The sequence below is a fragment of the Acartia tonsa genome, chromosome 5 (assembly GCF_053477335.1).
Source record: "Acartia tonsa isolate MP-2025a chromosome 5, ASM5347733v1, whole genome shotgun sequence".
Classification (NCBI taxonomy): domain Eukaryota; kingdom Metazoa; phylum Arthropoda; class Copepoda; order Calanoida; family Acartiidae; genus Acartia; species Acartia tonsa.
Window position 1 is genome coordinate 45,763,007 of NC_137264.1, and position 17,027 is coordinate 45,780,033.

Consider the following 17,027-nt stretch of genomic DNA (forward strand, 5'->3'; position numbering starts at 1 on the left):
CTTAAGTAGTGGATGTAAATATTTTTTTTTTCCTCCCAGAGATAGTCATTTATTTCCTCGAGGTAGTCATTTTTTCCCTGAGGTAACATTTTTTTCCCCAAGCATGGCAAGCGGTGAACAGAATCTCAGTTCTGCACCACAAGCCTCGCACGACTGAAGTTCCCATGTCTATACAGTCATATTTATATGAAAATCTGAGAAAATATTTTTAGAAGATTTTTGATTTTTTTTTTGAAGATTTAAAATTTTTTTTGGAAGATTTTAGAATTTTTATTAATTACTAAAAGAAAGAATAATTACCTCAAGTAAAAAAATGACTTCCTCGGGGAAAAAACTGAAAGTTAAAAACCAAAATTAAACCATATTTTAGCATAAAAATGAGTTTTTGTTTAAATGAGAATGATATTAATTCCTAAACCAAAAACTGGATAGGAATACCCCATTCCCTGCATACTATTACTTTTATATTTAAAATGATTGTCAATGTAAAGTTTTCTGACTACTGATCTGGATCTTAAATCATTTCAATGGTGCGCCAAATTGGGGTGAGTCAACTTTCCACCAATAAGAGCACAGCATTTTACAAAATGCTGCGCTGTGATTGGCTGAAATTTATTGTCATCACAGGGATCTAAAGGAATAAGATAATGGGTGATAAATTGATTTACATCCCCTATGATGATACACAAAATTACCCCTTCTGTAGATTAAAAATTGTGGTTGAAACATTTGAACAACCAATTAAATTAACCAACCAATCCAATTTCACTAAAGTCCCCAAAGGTTAAGCCAACAAATAAGAAAACGTTATTATACAATGGCTTTGGAGACTAGTGTAATAAACAGCTTATTCTCCCCCCTCTCTCTCTCTCTCTGTTTTGTCAACGCCTATACCTTATTTGAGTTCAACATTATTTTAATGAAAAAAGGAGGAGGATAAAATATTATCTTTGTATTTCTCTAGTTTCCCCAGGGAGGGAGGGGACATTGAACTGAAAAATACACATGTACCCAAACTTATATAACAATATTTGTAGGCTCAAAAACTTTGGGTACTTTTTAAAAAATGTTATGGGTTCCAAACTAGTAGTGCCCAAACTTTTCAACCAATAATTGTAATCTTCTAAAGGTGGGATTTTGTTTATGATCCTTGAGGATTTCACTGAATTATCAAACATTGTCCTATCCCTTAAGATCCTTGAGCTTTCCAAGATAAATGTGATTTTAATGTGTGAGAAACTCTATTTATTTTATTTCTTTTAATGGAACTAGCGGCTTCGCCCCTAGCCTCTGTGGGCTTTGCCCTAAGAGGTAATTGAGAAAAAAAATTTGCTACGTTTTTTTTTGGGGGGGGGGGGAGGTTGGGGAGTCCCACCACTCAAGGAAATAGCTTAAAACCACCACAGGACTAGAAGATATATTACCTGAAGAGTAGAATCTAATCGGTCCAGTGTACACCGAGACCTTACCCTTCAGACAGACGGACAGGCAGACAGACATCGAGCTACTTTGTATTATAGAAAGTGTTCTTTGTATTTTTTTTTTACACAGTATTAAGTTTATGTGGGTGTATGTCCCGTTAACTGCTAAACAATATGTTAATTGGGGAGTGCCATTTACACATCCAGCAAAAGTACAGTGGGTTTATTTTTGCCAGTGCAATTAAAAAAAGTATGAATGTATTTATGGCAAACTGAATCTTAGTAGTATAAAATTCAATAATATTTAAACATATTATCTATACTGTCAAAAATATATCAAATACTGACAAAAATACATCTGAATAATCTAAACCCATATCAAGTTTACACCAGAATATAATGTACTCGCAGCTGGCTAAACAAAATGATATCAACATCTTAAATATTTTATCTTTTTTTAAAATTTGAATATTTATTACTTGGTAATATATATAGAGTTCAAGGACAAACACAGGAGTGTCTAAAATATTAATTTCATTAGGTATTTCTATACATGTTCGGTTATGTTAGGTTAAGATATAAATATACAAATAAAACCCCTTTAGGGGTTAGACAGTTTTAAAAACCTATAAGATGGTTTAAATTAGGTTGGTTAGGTTAAGTGTCCACTCCGTCGTTTGCCACTCCTGTGTTTGTCCTATGACTATATTCATAATATAAATTTTTTTTAAATTTTCAGGTTATATTAAATGAGAATAATTACAGCTCTGGTTCAAATAAACATGAAAATATAGCTGAAAGTAAAGGTATTGATATTTTACATTTTTAATTTTCCGATAATTTTCAATGGCCGAAAAATTGATATACATCCCCAATGATAATACACAAAATCACCCTTTTTATAGATTAAAATTGGTGGTTAAAGGTTTGGAAACTCACCTTACTGAAGCAACAAATCAAAATTCAATAAAAGTCCCCAAAGTTCTTTAGCCAACCAATAAAAATGTTATTATAAAAACTTGGTGACTAGTGTATTAAACCAGCTTACCTATAACGAAATTAATTAGAATAAAAATCACGAAACCTATACGTGTTTTTCAGCTGTCGTTGGGGGGCTACACATCGTAAAATTGACGACCTCTCCATTTGCCCCCCCCAAAATTATTTTAGATTTTTTTCGCTTGTTGGTTATACCTTATTCTTGGTATTAAACAGCCCAATGTCCCCTCCCTTTCTGATGTTCATAGGATGGGGGGTATTGATATTTTAGCCAGCTGCAAGCATCACTTTATCAGAGTACATAAAAATCTGGTGCAACATCTAAGTAATAATATAACGATTGTTGCTTATTTGATTTATATGTATAATTATATATATAGTTTTGAAATACATTTTATTTTTATTATTTTCAAGTACATCCCAGCAACCTATCAACCAATCAAGATAGCGAAAAATCAGCTGACGTGCCGTACAAATCAGCTGAGAGGTCACATACTGCAACTGTACAAAATTCAGCTGAATATGAAAGAGAAAAAACGCGGGAACCAGCTATAACAGCTGTTTTTAAAAACAAAGAAAATCCGCAAAATGAGACATCAGCTGTTGAACAACACAAAGAAAACCCGCGAAACCCATCATCAGTTGTTGAACAACACAAAGAAAGCCCGCGAAATTTAACTGCCGCAGCCGCAGAGTCGCAGGAATCGGCAGCTACCGTTACAAGACCTTCTTCACAAAATAGATTCAGGTATACTAACAAGTTTGCATAAAAATTCAAATACCAAGTTTGCCTATAAGTGAAATGAAGACCCTAGTTATTTTTTCAAAAAGTGCAACTGACTAATTAATTTATCCAGTAAAAACCTACAAGTGATAACAAATTGAAAATAATGGGGGGGGGGGGTGCCGGGGGGGGCTAGAATATTTTTCCTAAAAACAAAGGTTGTTTAATAAATGGGTGAAGTAAGCGAAAATTGACTTTGACTTACTTAAGATCATTATATCAAACATGAGACTTGCACAAAATAATTTAAACCTCTAGCTCTAATAGGAACTGAGATAAAAGGGGGGGGGGGGGGCAAGGGGCCCGACTGTTAAGGGTTAAGATTGAGCCATTATCCTTTTTATTGTCCTTAATAATCATTGAGGGAGAAGACATTACACTAGTATAAATTTCATTGGTTGGTTCATTAACTAGCAATATCTAAACCTTTCAACCAATAATTTCAGTCTATAGATAGGGCAATTTTGTTTATCATTGGGTATATACATTAATTTACAGTCTTATCCCTTAAGATCACTGTTTTTAATTTAGAAATATGAAGGAGATTGAGCTGATACACGTCAGACAGAGAATTGAGAGGGAAAAATCATTGATTAAAGAAATGTCTCAGGTGATTATCTCGGCTCCTTTTCAAGATTAGCTGACTCATTTTTGGTTAAATCTCCCCACACCAATAAGCAACTACAATATAATTCATCTTTTTCGTGGGTAAAGCATTATCGGATATTATATTTTTGTGCTAACAATTGGATATACTGAGCTGAATATTTTTTTATGAGTATTTTCTCTGAAACTCTCTTGGTATGTCAGTAAGTCTATAATTTGTTCTCTAGGAAATATGTTTTAATAAAATATTAGCAAGGTTGCGTGATTTCTTATCACTTTAAAATGTTTATCAAGTTTTACAAGGATGACACCATCCATGACAATTAAGCTCTACTACAATCAGGTGGTAGAAACGAACATTAACAAAATTCGGTCAGCAGAATATTGATTCATAAGTCTAAACAAGTTTTATTTAAATTATTTTTAAACTGCTTAAATACAGGATACATTTTACGATTGGATTATAGAGATACTTCTTTTAAAATTTTGTACTTGGTTGTCCTAGGAATCATTGTCTTAAAAATCAGAGAAAATAGTCGTAAATAATTTATTATTAACCTTTATTGAGTTGTTAAGCTTTCTAAATTGTACCCAACTTTTACAGGAATCATTATGTCAAGTTTGAAATCGATAGGACAATTCTAACATGTCTAAATTTTTCTAGGTGAGAGAGGTGCCGGCTCCTCTGGAACTGATGAATCAACTTGTTAAAATGTCATCAGGTATTCTTGGTGCAGTGAGGGAGGGGAAATTGGACTCTAAATTACACTGGTACCCAAAGTTTTTTTTAACCATGTTATCTTAATAGTTGACGCAAAACTTTGGGTTTCTTTATTGAATTTTGATTGTTTAGGTCAAACTAGTAGTGTTCAAACATCTAAATAATTTGAATCTACAGTTTGGGTTGACGATTTTTAAAATCTTTCCATTTTAGTAGCGAAGCTAATACATAATTCCTAATGTCCGTCCGTCAAAAAGAAACTGAAGGTAACCTATTTTTTATGCTTTGCTACTTATGGATGTTGTTCATGTTCACACTTGTCTTTTCACTTCAATAAGCAATGGACAGGGTATGAGATAGAGAGAGAGGGGGGCATAAGGAAAAAGGATAAGAGGATGAATACTCACCCCTTTTTCATGGTAAAATACTCCTTCCCCATCCCTAAATTTAGAAGCAGAGATGAGTTTTTAATAAATGCCGCGTTTTTCGACAATTTTTTAGACATTGATTGATTGAACGAAGACGATGGGAGAGTATACAACTTAAGAATTCAAAATTTTAAAATTATTATTTTAGCCATTTGGATAATGTCTAATACAACTTAAATCCATTTTCGCTGCATATTTATTAATGCATCTTTTTAGAGCTGCATTAGATATCATACAAATGGCTAAAATGATAACTTTAAAATTTTGATTTCTTAATTTGTATACTCTGTTAAAATCGTACGGGGCATTGATCTTCAAGATGAAATAAGGTTTAAAACAGAGTATACAACTTAAGGATTCAAAATTTTAAAATTATTATTTTGGCCATTTGTATAATGTCTAATACAGATCTAAAAAGATGCATTAATAAATATGCAGCGAAAATGTTTTTAAGTTGTATTAGACATTATGCGAATGGCTTAAATAATAATTTTAAAATTTTGAATTCTTAAGTTGTATACTCTCCCATCGTCTTCATTCAATCAATCAAAGTCTAAAAAATAGTCGAAAAAACGCGGCATTTATTAAAAACCCATCTCAGACGAAAATCAAAAGCCGCCCAGGGCTTTTTGTAAGTCAATCATTCATTTATTAAGTGGGCGGTTAAAATCAGCTGAATGTTCATTATGAAAAAAATTTCCCCCTTTTTAGAAATAGAAGGATTCATCTTTCATGAACAAATTTTTTTAAATAAAAATAAAATTCTATGTAATTTTTAATGAAAACATTAAAACGAAAATATCTAATCTAATATTCTTGCCCTAAATTAGGAAATAGTAAAAAGTAAAAAAATATTTTTTTTAATAATTTTTAATCCTCCCATTTGAAAAGTAGTGGAATAGCAATAAATTTTAGCGCGGCAACAGCGCTGAGTAGGCCTCTAGGCCCACTGCCTATTTTCGTCTTCTAGTTGCTTCGATTCCTTTCTTTTATTTTTTTCTCTATGGAGGGGGGCATAAGGAAAAAGGGAGGGGGGACAATGGGCTGTTTATTATACTAGTCCCCAAAGTTTTATTACAACGTTTTCTTATTCGTTGGTTTGACAACTTTGAGGACTTTAGTAAATTTTGATTCTCTCATTAAGTTGTGTTTCAACTACTAATTTTAATATACAGAAAGGTTAATTTTGTGTATCATCGTTGGGAATGTATATCAATTTATCGGCCATTGTCTTATCCCTTTAGAACCTTGGATATGAGAACACATTAGAAAATTAATTTCCATAAAATTTTCAATTTTATTGAAAGCAAATTTTAAGCATCATGTAATTTTGTACATTACATAAGTTTGTTTTGAGAGGGAATTGATGTAATAATATACGTGGATATTATAACAGGGGAAAAATTGTCGTCAATTTAGATTGCTTGCTAACATGAAACTCGTTTATTGGTCAGTTCGTTCATCCAGTAGAAGGGAAAGGGATGGGGTAAAGGTGGTGGATGTGGGGAATCGTTATTTTTGCCCGCGACAAGTTTCACTTTATGAGAGAAGATTAAATTCTGGTGCATGGATCCAAGTAATAATATATCCATATTGGAGCAATTTATTATCTCCCAAGTCAAGCAACGCAGGTTTAGAGCCTCTCGCAGGTGGTTAAGCATAAGATAAATCATGTATAGCATCGTATTACAGACAATTTTTATGAATATTAAAATAAAAATAGAAAAATTCGCCGGCCTTCGCTTCTAATCTTATGATTTTTATTTTAATATCCGCGGAAAAATGTCTCTTGTATGATGCGATACATAACTATTATGTAATAGTATAATTTAAAACTTTAATAATTATTTTTATTCTAATTTAGCGAATGTTTCTGATGAATTGAGAAAAAGCTGTTCAAACATTCTTGCAAAGTAAGTATTTTATTGAAGCTGATCACTTTATATGTTATCCCTATCTATAATACAAAGTAGCTTGATGTCTTTCTGTCCGTCAGTCCGTCTGTCTGAAGCTTAAGATCTCGGTAACCACTGAACCGATCGGATTCTACTCTTCAGGGAATATTCCTACTGGCCCTGTGGTGGTTTTAGGCTATTTTCTTGGAGAAGATTTCCTTGGTCTTTTTTTTGCAGAAGATTTCCTTGGTCCTTTTTTATGCAGAAGATTTCCTTGGTCCTTTTACGAATTTTAGCTAGAGGCTAGGGGCGCGCCCGCTAGTATATAATAAAGTAACATTTACAGTGTATCTTCTCATAGGTCCTGGAGGGGTTTATAGCTATTTTGGGGGAGGGTAACACCACTCTTCCAAGAGGAATCGAAAAAAACATAACTAACCCCATTTAGCGGCGCAACAACTGATCTTCCTCTAGGGGCGAAGCCGCTAGTATCTATAACACAAAGTAGAACGATGTTTGTTTGTCTGTTTGTATGTCTGTTTGTCTGTCTGTTTGTTTGTAGCGAAGGATCTCGCTAACCGCTGAACCGATCGGGTTCTCCTTTACAGGGTAGCTTCTTATAGGTCCCGGGAAGGTTTATAACTATTTTCTTGGGGGGGTGGGGACACCCCTAACCCCCCAAAAAGTGAAAAATACTCCCCCCCCCCAAAAAAAAAAAAATAATTTTCTTTAAAATCTAAAACACGAAAAATTTGTTTGATAAAACCTCTTGGGGCAAAGCCCTTAGAGTGGAACGTAACTGCCGTTCCCGAGGAGCCAGATATTCTAATATTACCCAGCTGCCACTCTCACCTTCCCGTGGAGGCAGCAGTCTTATTCGTTCCATTCAGAAAATTGTTATGTTCTATTTGTTTTGATACCTTTCCCTAAATTCTAAGTCAGAGAAATGCTGGGTTAATTTTATCTTTACACCCAGCATTTAACCACCTTAGAATTGACAGTTTTCCTACTCAAATTTAATTGCCAATCCCTTATCCCTGGCCTTCAAAAATTATCAAACAAGCTGCCAGGACGTCATTTCCTCTAGCATGGTTTAAAACCAAAATGTTGTTTGTATAGTTCAAAAGCGGAGGATATTCTGCTTACATAGTTTTAATAAAGTAGGGGATAAACCCCTTAGATAGTAATAAAATCCAATTTCTGTCTTAATATTTTATTTTTACAATTCCAAGCTAAATATATTAAATCCTTATCTATTGATTACAGGTATGTCAACATAGTGAACCAACTTCACATTGAATGGGCTAGAATAGAATAAGAGTAGTGGTATCTGAAAACTGTTTCTTTTGCTTGTAGCTTCTACAATTTATAGACTTTTTGAAATTAGAAAGTTGCGCGGAAAACTGCTTGTAGTGTGCCTATTCAATGTGAAGTTAAGTTATTGTTCATACAATAGTGTAAAAATTAATCAGTGTCAAAAACAGCAAATTGCACAAATTTTATATCTAGTTTAAACTATTTTAATTTAGTATCACATTGTCTTTAGTCCTAGTAAACAAAGACCTGGTCGGGTTCCATGGATTTTAACTGTTTTATTGCAGTAAATATTAGATACTTTCTCTTATGGATGGTTAAATTTGTACTTTATTATTCTAAAATATACATATAATTCTCAGAACTGGTAAAAAGATTTGTTATTTTCCAAGAGGCTAGGGGCGAAGCCGCTAGTATATACATAAAGTAGCAAGATTTTGTCTGTTTGTCTGTTATGATCTAGCTACTCTAGTCACTATACTGATTCAGCTGGATGTCTCAGGATGATTTTATTCTTATTTTTTAAAAGTAAGTTTTGAATAGTTTAAGGCCATTTTTCTGTCCTGTCTCTTTGGTTCTACCTCCCTTATAAGGCCGAGGCAATTAAAAGTCTGGCCCAACAACCCAGAGCTGGATCTTTAAATCATTTTAGTGGTGAGCCAGATCGGGGTGAGCCGAATTTCAGCCAATCACAGCGCGGCATTTCATAAAATGCTGTGCTCTCATTGGTGGAAAGTTGGCTCACCCCGATCTGGCTCACCACTAAAATGATTTAAAGTTCCAGCTCAGGATAACTAAGAGGAGCAAAATCTCTCCTTTTCTGTCCAAATACCCGGGGTATTGGGATAAATAAGACCCAACATACAACCCACTCCTTGATTGCACGACCCTTAACTGGAAGTCCTAACCCACTCTTTGATTGCACGACCCTTGACTGGAAGTTCTAACTGTGCATGGGAATTAATTGCGCCTGTTTTGGGCCAATACATTCCCCCAATTCTGTCTGTTAATATCGTGCTTCTGAAATAGCAGCAGTAGGAACAATTTTTGACGTCTTTAGTTTAAACATATAGAGTACCCCAATACAATTTTCTTAAAAATAGATATTAATCATTTTTTGTTACTTTACAGATTAGAAGTGTTTAAGAAAATAGAGACTAGAGTAAAACAATAGAGGGGGAAGGGATTAAATAACTGTATGTCCCTACCGGCCCAGTGGACCCTGTGCCGCCTTTCAATTTGGTCTTTAAAATTTAGCCAATAGCATCGTAAATATTAACACAACTAAGTTGATACAAAAGAGGAGAAAGCACTTTGCTAGCAGAAGAAAAAGGTCCCCAAGACAGGGGTCAGGTAGTTTTCTGGGTTATACATCTATACTTATTACATTTATTTTTGCATTGCAGAAAAGAAGTGTTTGAGAACAGAGAAAATTGCGAAAAAGAGATCTTGTTGAAGAGACTTGAAAAGGTTTTGACAGGTAGAGTATTGAAAATTAATTAATTTTTAGATAATTCATGAAATAAAATCATGTAATAAGTTAAACCATAACCAAATTAATTAAAACTAGCAGCTACGCTCGTAGAGGTCTATAAGGGCATGTTATGATCAGCTGTTTAAAAAAAAGAAAGATGTTTTTTCGCCGCTAGATGGGGTTTATTACGTTTTTTTGCGATTTATCATGGGAGAACATACCATTACCCAATAATGTTGAACAAAATTACCCCTTTGTATATAAAAATTAGTGGTTAATTTGGACACTCAAGTTAATGAACCAACCAATTAAAATTCATAGAGGTCCCCAAAGTTGTTGAGCCAAAAAATAAGAAAACGCTATTAAAAAACTTTGGGAACTGGTGTAATAAACAACCCATTGTCCCCTTCCTTTCTGATTTTAAAGCACTGAAAACAATATTCTAAAAACTTAAGTAAAAAGATTTTTTTTAATTATTTACTTTTTTTCTAAAAAAATGATTATCTTCAGAAGATGAGAGGGTTATTTTATCTCCCTCCGCAACCACACAAAAAATATATATTAAGGGGGGGGGGGTGAGGTGTAAATCTATACATATTTAATCCTTGTAATAAAGTAAGAGGATCTTTGACTGTCTGTCTCTACGGATGGATCTTGCTTAGCGCTGTCCCAATATGGTCCTCTTTTACAGTGTAGCTTCCCATAGGTCTTGGGAAGGTTTATAACTATTTAGGAACATGTCTAAAATGTAACTCCACTGTTCTCCTATTGGCTTATTTACAGAGTGTGTCTCTAGGTTATCTCTATTCCATTACATAAAATACTAATATGTATAAAAAGAAAAAAGAAAAAACCTCTAGAGTTAAAAGTAAAAGTAAACATATAAAATTTTAATTCTGCTTTTAGTTGAAACTTTAGTTTTAAAACTTTACTTGACAACATTAAATATTTATAAATTTTGTCTTTCTTATATGCAAAGAAAAAATCTCTTAAAATTTTAATCAATTTAATTTAAAAATTTTTTGAATTTGTACAAGAATGACAACATCCATAAGCAGCGAGGCACAAAAAATTAGGATAAGACAAGAAGCGTTTGTTGAAATCAGTCATAGAATTTTGAGTTAAAAATCACGAAACCTTACTAATGTATTTTTATAGTTTATTATGTTTATATTTTGTATGATTGTATTATATTGAGGATTTATTACTTAAATTTTTCTTTCATTGTCTTATCTCTTAAGATCCCCGATAATAACCCCCAAATTTCTATCACAAGAATGTAATATATGGATCAAGTCAAGCAGAGTGTGCCAAACACAACAAGTAAACCAAAACATGCCAATATTCTGTAAGTAAAGCAGAGTATGCCAATATTTTATCAAACAAAGCAGCATGACAAAAAAATAAAAAAAGAGATTAATTTGACATTTTTTCCGAGATTTATCCTATTATATAAAGCAGTAAGCGTTTCTTGTCTATTCCGAAGGATCTCACTAACCGCTGAACCGATATTGTTCTCCTTTACAGTGAAGCTTCTTACAGGTCCTGTGAAGGTTTTAAACTATTTTTGGGGAGGATGTCTTCACCCCCCTCCCACCCAATTTTTTTTTACTTACTATTCTAAACTCAAATTTAAAATGGGATGGAGTCGACTTTTCCCCCTCCTACTTTAAGTGCCCATAGAGGCTTCTAGGGGCGTACCCGCTAATTTACCATATTTCTTTAGATGAGAAACAACAAGTTAGTTCAGATTTGATAGCCCGCCGTAAGCAGCTGGCGGCTGCAAAGGAGCTCCATTTTGGTCAGCAAAAGGAAATAGCTGCCAAACACACCAAACAACTGCAGGTAAAACCCAGGGAGGGAGGAGACATTGGGATGTTTATACACTAGTCCCTAAAGTTTAAAATGTCAATTTCTTATTTTTTAGCTCAACAACTTTGGGGACTGTTATTTAATTTTGATTGGATGGTTCATTACGTTGAGTATCCAAACGTTTCAATTACTAATTGATTGTTTTTTCATATATTTTCACCAGAGACCCGGACTTTTTTGAAAAAATTGTTTTGTATAATATTCTATTCATCTGATTGTTGGAATAATGATACCAAGATAAGCAATTTGGCAACAAATTTTGTACAATTTTGTTTAGATTTGCAAATTCTGCTTATTAAGTACTGACAATCTACAAGAGTTATTATTAGTTTGTCTTTCCTTATGATTTTAGAGCTTTGCCCATATGAATGTTGTCATCCTTGTTTTTCTTGGTATTTAGGATTTAAAACAGAAACACGAGATTGATATGGATAGAATTAAAAGTAGATACAGGTAAAAAATCATAAAAAATTTGTTTAAATATTTTGAGTAAAATTTTAGAATTTTCTATATCCTATAAATACAGGGAGTAAGGGAGGGGACAATGGATCGAATATTCAATCTTTAGGAGTCTCAGACTTTGGGTACTGGCTTAAAGGGAATGTGCAAGAATTTAGCAGTTTCTGACTGAGTTTGGGTACTTGCGCAAGAAATGCCGCTACTCACTGTGTTAGTTTTGAATATATATAGTTTTGCAGACAGAGAGTAGTTTAAATATAAATACACGGCCCCCCTCCCATACTCTATTTCACTCCCTTCTCCCCCACCTCCTTTTTTAAAGTAGACGAGAAAGGGAAATGGAGAAGGGAGGTGGAGAAATAACAGGATAAAAGAAGCAGGAAGGCGTGTGGGTCATATTCTTGCCCAACCAGCTAGCAGTTACCCTACACGCCTGCCTGCCCCTTTTTTCCGTGTTCACATCACTTGCCCCCAAATCTCTTTTCTCTTTCCCTCTTTCCAGGGAGATTTTTCTAGTAATTAATTACAGAATGGTTATGTCAGCCTGTAATACTGGTCATCTAATTTTCAAATGATTGTTTTTTTTCTTGGAACTTTTTTCTTAGTTTATGGTTTTCTAGATTTAATTAACAATCACTTTACAATTTCCACCAAATTTTCTGGATTATTCTGGATTTCATGGCCTTTCTTCAAAAACTCTTAAATTGAATTAATTGCCCATTGTCCCCTCCCTTACTCCCTGCTATAAATAAGTAATAAATCCTACAATATAAGGTATCATTTTTTTGGTATCGAGCTAAAGATCTCAGAACTAGAAATTGCTGTACTTTGTAAATATTTTGTGGTGGTTTAGGTTTTTTCCTCGCCTCCTGGCCCTTTCTTAGAGGCTAGGGGTGAAGTAAATAGTATATTTATATAGCAAAAAGCAATGAGATCCAACTATCATTCTCTTAGTAGCATAGGTACTCTATAATTATCTTTGTCTGTCCGTCTGTCAGTCCGTAAAGCTATGGGTGCAATATGATTTTCTCAGCTACTAATTAAGATATTCACCTAAAATTTCCAGATAAGATTTCGGCCGTTCATGCTTCAAAAGACATGTATACTTTTTTCATAAAAGGTTTCGTGAATTAAATATTTTTCAGACTTGATATTCACGGTCTCAAAGAAGAAATCGCCAAATTACAAAATGAAATTGCTACTGTTTATTCACCAAATGTGGTAAGTTGAATAAAATTATATCTTATTTATATGGACCATTAGGGATAAAACAATGGACAATAATTTTATGCTAATACCCAGTGACAATAATTAAAATTAAAGTATAAAATTATTGGTTAAAAAGTTTTAAAGATAATAAATGAGAGTGTTTTTTTTTATTGGGTAATAGTTTAGTTTACTATATTATACTATAGGTTGCAAGTTTTTTTACAATGTTGAAAACGTGCCGTAATGCTTTGACTACAGATGGTTAATTTTCTTTAAAGCAACGAATTTCTTTATAATTTACCTAATTAAGTACATGAATATTAAATGTAGTAATACAGCCATATTATTTCAGCTGCTACAAGAATTGGTGAGAAACGAAGGCGCTGCTGCCGCGTCCTCCATTGTTCCAAATCCCGCCATTTCTCAGAGCGAAGGCGACATTTCAACCAGCAGCTCTCGCTCAGAGATGGACGCAGAGTTTCAGTGCTGTGTCTGTGGTGGGCTACTCAAGCCACCAGGACACATTTACCAGGTAATTGAATAGAGCTTATACAGTGAAATTGATTTTGAAAATTCACATAATCTATACATGATTTTCAACGGTCGTTGGGAGGCAACACATAGTAGAATTGACTTGGGTTCAGCGGTCAGAGAGATTCTTTGGTACAGACAGACACACAGAGATCCTATTACTTTACATGATAAAATGTTTTGTTTTAGTGTTCCGAAGGCGACCTCTTGTGTACGAATTGTAAAACTAATCCAGATATAACAACCTGCCCAGATTGTGGTCAAAGGTAAAGATACAGGGATCTAACGGGATAAGACAATGGCCGATACATTTATGTACATCCCAATTGATGATACACAAAATTACCCCTTCTGTAGATTAAAATTAGTGGTTAAAACGTATGAGTGTTCAACTCAGCACAATGAAACAACCATTCAAAATTAACTAAAGTCCCCAAAGTATATAAGCCAATGAATACGTTATCATAAAAACTTTGGGAACTAGTGAAATAAACAGCCCATTGTCCCCTCTCTATCTGGGTAAAAATACAGGGATCTTAAGGAATAGGACTATGGAAGATAAATTTATGTACATCCCAATTGATCAGGAACAAGATTGCCACTTCTGTAGATTAAAATAAGTGGTTGAATAGTTTGAACACTCAGCTTTATGAAACAACCAATCAAAATTCACTAAAGCCCCCAAAGTTAGTAAGCCAATGAACAAAAAAAACGTTATCATAAAACTTTGGGGCCCCGTGTATTAAACAGCTATTAAACACCTCAAATTTGCACCAACTAATCAAGTAACCAAAGTTTGTAAGCCAATTACGTAACCGCGCAAAGGGGTAGTTGCACGAAGTGCATTTAAACTTCAATTTAGTGAACTGCATATTATTTTCTGTTCAATGGTTTAAACTTCATATATTTGAAAGAATTTTAATTTTCTACCAATTAGTTTTAGAAATATCCAGACTTGAAAATCATATACATATTTTGGATATATGCAACGTTAATGGCTATCCTGTTTTCACAAAAACAGGATGATGACTATTTTGGTGGTGCCTAGTAATTGTAATACAAAATTATAAATGTATTCTTGTAACTTATGCATGCAATCAAACTAGTTAAATGCACTTTATGCAACTATCCCTTTGATTTGAAATCACATATACCTATATTAAGTAAAACAATGTCTGTCAAATATACATCCCCTTCCCTTTAGTGACCCTAAAGGCCTATAAGGGCATAGCTGCTAGTATAATATAACTCTTTGTATGGATTTTACTGTTAGTATAATATAACTCTTTTTATGGATTTTACTGCTAGTATAATATAACTCTTTTTATGGATTTTACTGTTAGTATAATATAACTCTTTGTATGGATTTTACTGTTAGTATAATATAACTCTTTTTATGGATTTTACTGCTAGTATAATATAACTCTTTTTATGGATTTTACTGTTAGTATAATATAACTCTTTTTATGGATTTTACTGCTAGTATAATATAACTCTTTTTATGGATTTTACTGCTAGTATAATATAACTCTTTTTATGGATTTTACTGCTAGTATAATATAACTCTTTTGATGGATTTTACTGCTAGTATAATATAACTCTTTTTATGGATTTTACTGTTAGTATAATATAACTCTTTTTATGGATTTTACTGCTAGTATAATATAACTCTTTTTATGGATTTTACTGCTAGTATAATATAACTCTTTTTATGGATTTTACTGCTAGTATAATATAACTCTTTTTATGGATTTTACTGTTAGTATAATATAACTCTTTTTATGGATTTTACTGCTAGTATAATATAACTCTTTTTATGGATTTTACTGCTAGTATAATATAACTCTTTTTATGGATTTTACTGCTAGTATAATATAACTCTTTTTATGGATTTTACTTCTAGTATAATATAACTCTTTTTATGAATTTTATTGCTAGTATAATATAACTCTTTTTATGGATTTTACTGCTAGTATAATATAACTCTTTTTATAGATTTTACTGCTAGTATAATATAACTCTTTTGATGGATTTTACTGCTAGTATAATATAACTCTTTTGATGGATTTTACTGCTAGTATAATATAACTCTTTTGATGGATTTTCGATTATTAATATATTTGTTGATACTTAGATTGGAGGGGGATATAACAAGAAACAAAGCATTGGAAAAACTTGCTCAAAAGTATTTTAATAAAATTTAATCATTCTCATTTAACATTTGTATTATCATTATTTATTCATTTTTAAAGAAAATAAATGTAACTTTAGTCAAGTAGTAGTATTTTTAAAAGCGAAGCTTTTCTATAATTAGAGTCGGTACGTCTGTCCGAGATAGAATGTTAGAATTGTCCTATTGATTTCAAACTTTGCATGGTGATTCCTATAGTAGTTAGATACGATTTAGAAAGCGTAGCAACTCTATAATCATTACCAGAATGTCCGTACGTCCATTTTAAACATGTTGATTTTTCTACTTTTTAAACAACAAATTTTTATGCGATCTAATTATCCGATTCTTTTGATTGCTTGAAAACTGATTCCTATTAAAACAAGCTACAATGTTATAAGCGAAGCATCTCTATAAATAAGCAAGTTCCAAAAATGTAAGTATGTCCTTAAACAGTATAATCTATTTATGCAACAAATTTACTTACAATATTGTTTGTACTGATGCATTATATTCTGCTAATTCAGTTCTGACAATCTACAAGTATTAATGTTCGTTTGTCATACCGTTTCAGAGCATCGCTTTTATGGATGTTGTCATCCTTGTTCTTTTATATTTCCTTGCTTTTAAGATGTGCATCATATAACATAAAACAGTAAGTTTTTTTTGTCTAATCGATGAGACCGTTTAATTACTTACCCGATTGAGTTCTTCGGTGAAGGGAAGCTTTACATAGGTAATATGGTAGATTAAGAAAAATAAAATAGGATGCCTCGAGGTAGACTCTAGATAGGTATAGGTCCTAATATGAACTAAATAAATGTTATAGAGTTTAATGCTATAAAAGATTTTGTTGGGTATAAAACTTTGATTACCAGTGTTAATTATAATTCAATGTTCTCTCCCTCCACATTATTATCCATAAACATGGACAGTTTATGACAGGTGTCCTAATTTTATCCAACCCACATGGACCATAATCCTGCGGGGATTACCTGTACCCATATCAAAACCTAAACCTAACCTAAACTAAAGTAAAACACAAACAAACGAAAACCTACCACCCACCCCGTATTTTAAATTTGCAAACTGACGAACAGCCAAAGTGAATTATAAAGTAGCTCTACAACTAAAAACAAGAATA

The 17,027-nt window shown here is 32.9% G+C and overlaps 1 protein-coding gene across 1 annotated transcript in view; it reads left to right on the forward strand.

Moving 5' to 3' along the window:
- The window catches only part of LOC145320168 (uncharacterized), a 37,571-nt gene extending 21,583 nt beyond the window's left edge, over positions 1-15,988 (forward strand). Inside the window, exons 11-22 of the mRNA XM_080162609.1 lie at positions 2,161-2,227; positions 2,835-3,168; positions 3,736-3,814; positions 4,475-4,532; positions 6,824-6,872; positions 9,575-9,648; positions 11,369-11,487; positions 11,915-11,967; positions 13,119-13,194; positions 13,535-13,714; positions 13,903-13,979; positions 15,848-15,988. Coding sequence (XP_080018735.1) covers positions 2,161-2,227; positions 2,835-3,168; positions 3,736-3,814; positions 4,475-4,532; positions 6,824-6,872; positions 9,575-9,648; positions 11,369-11,487; positions 11,915-11,967; positions 13,119-13,194; positions 13,535-13,714; positions 13,903-13,979; positions 15,848-15,917 — 1,236 coding nt within the window. The 3' untranslated portion in view covers positions 15,918-15,988. The remainder of the gene's footprint in view (positions 1-2,160; positions 2,228-2,834; positions 3,169-3,735; positions 3,815-4,474; positions 4,533-6,823; positions 6,873-9,574; positions 9,649-11,368; positions 11,488-11,914; positions 11,968-13,118; positions 13,195-13,534; positions 13,715-13,902; positions 13,980-15,847) is intronic.
- Positions 15,989-17,027: the final 1,039 nt, after the last annotated feature.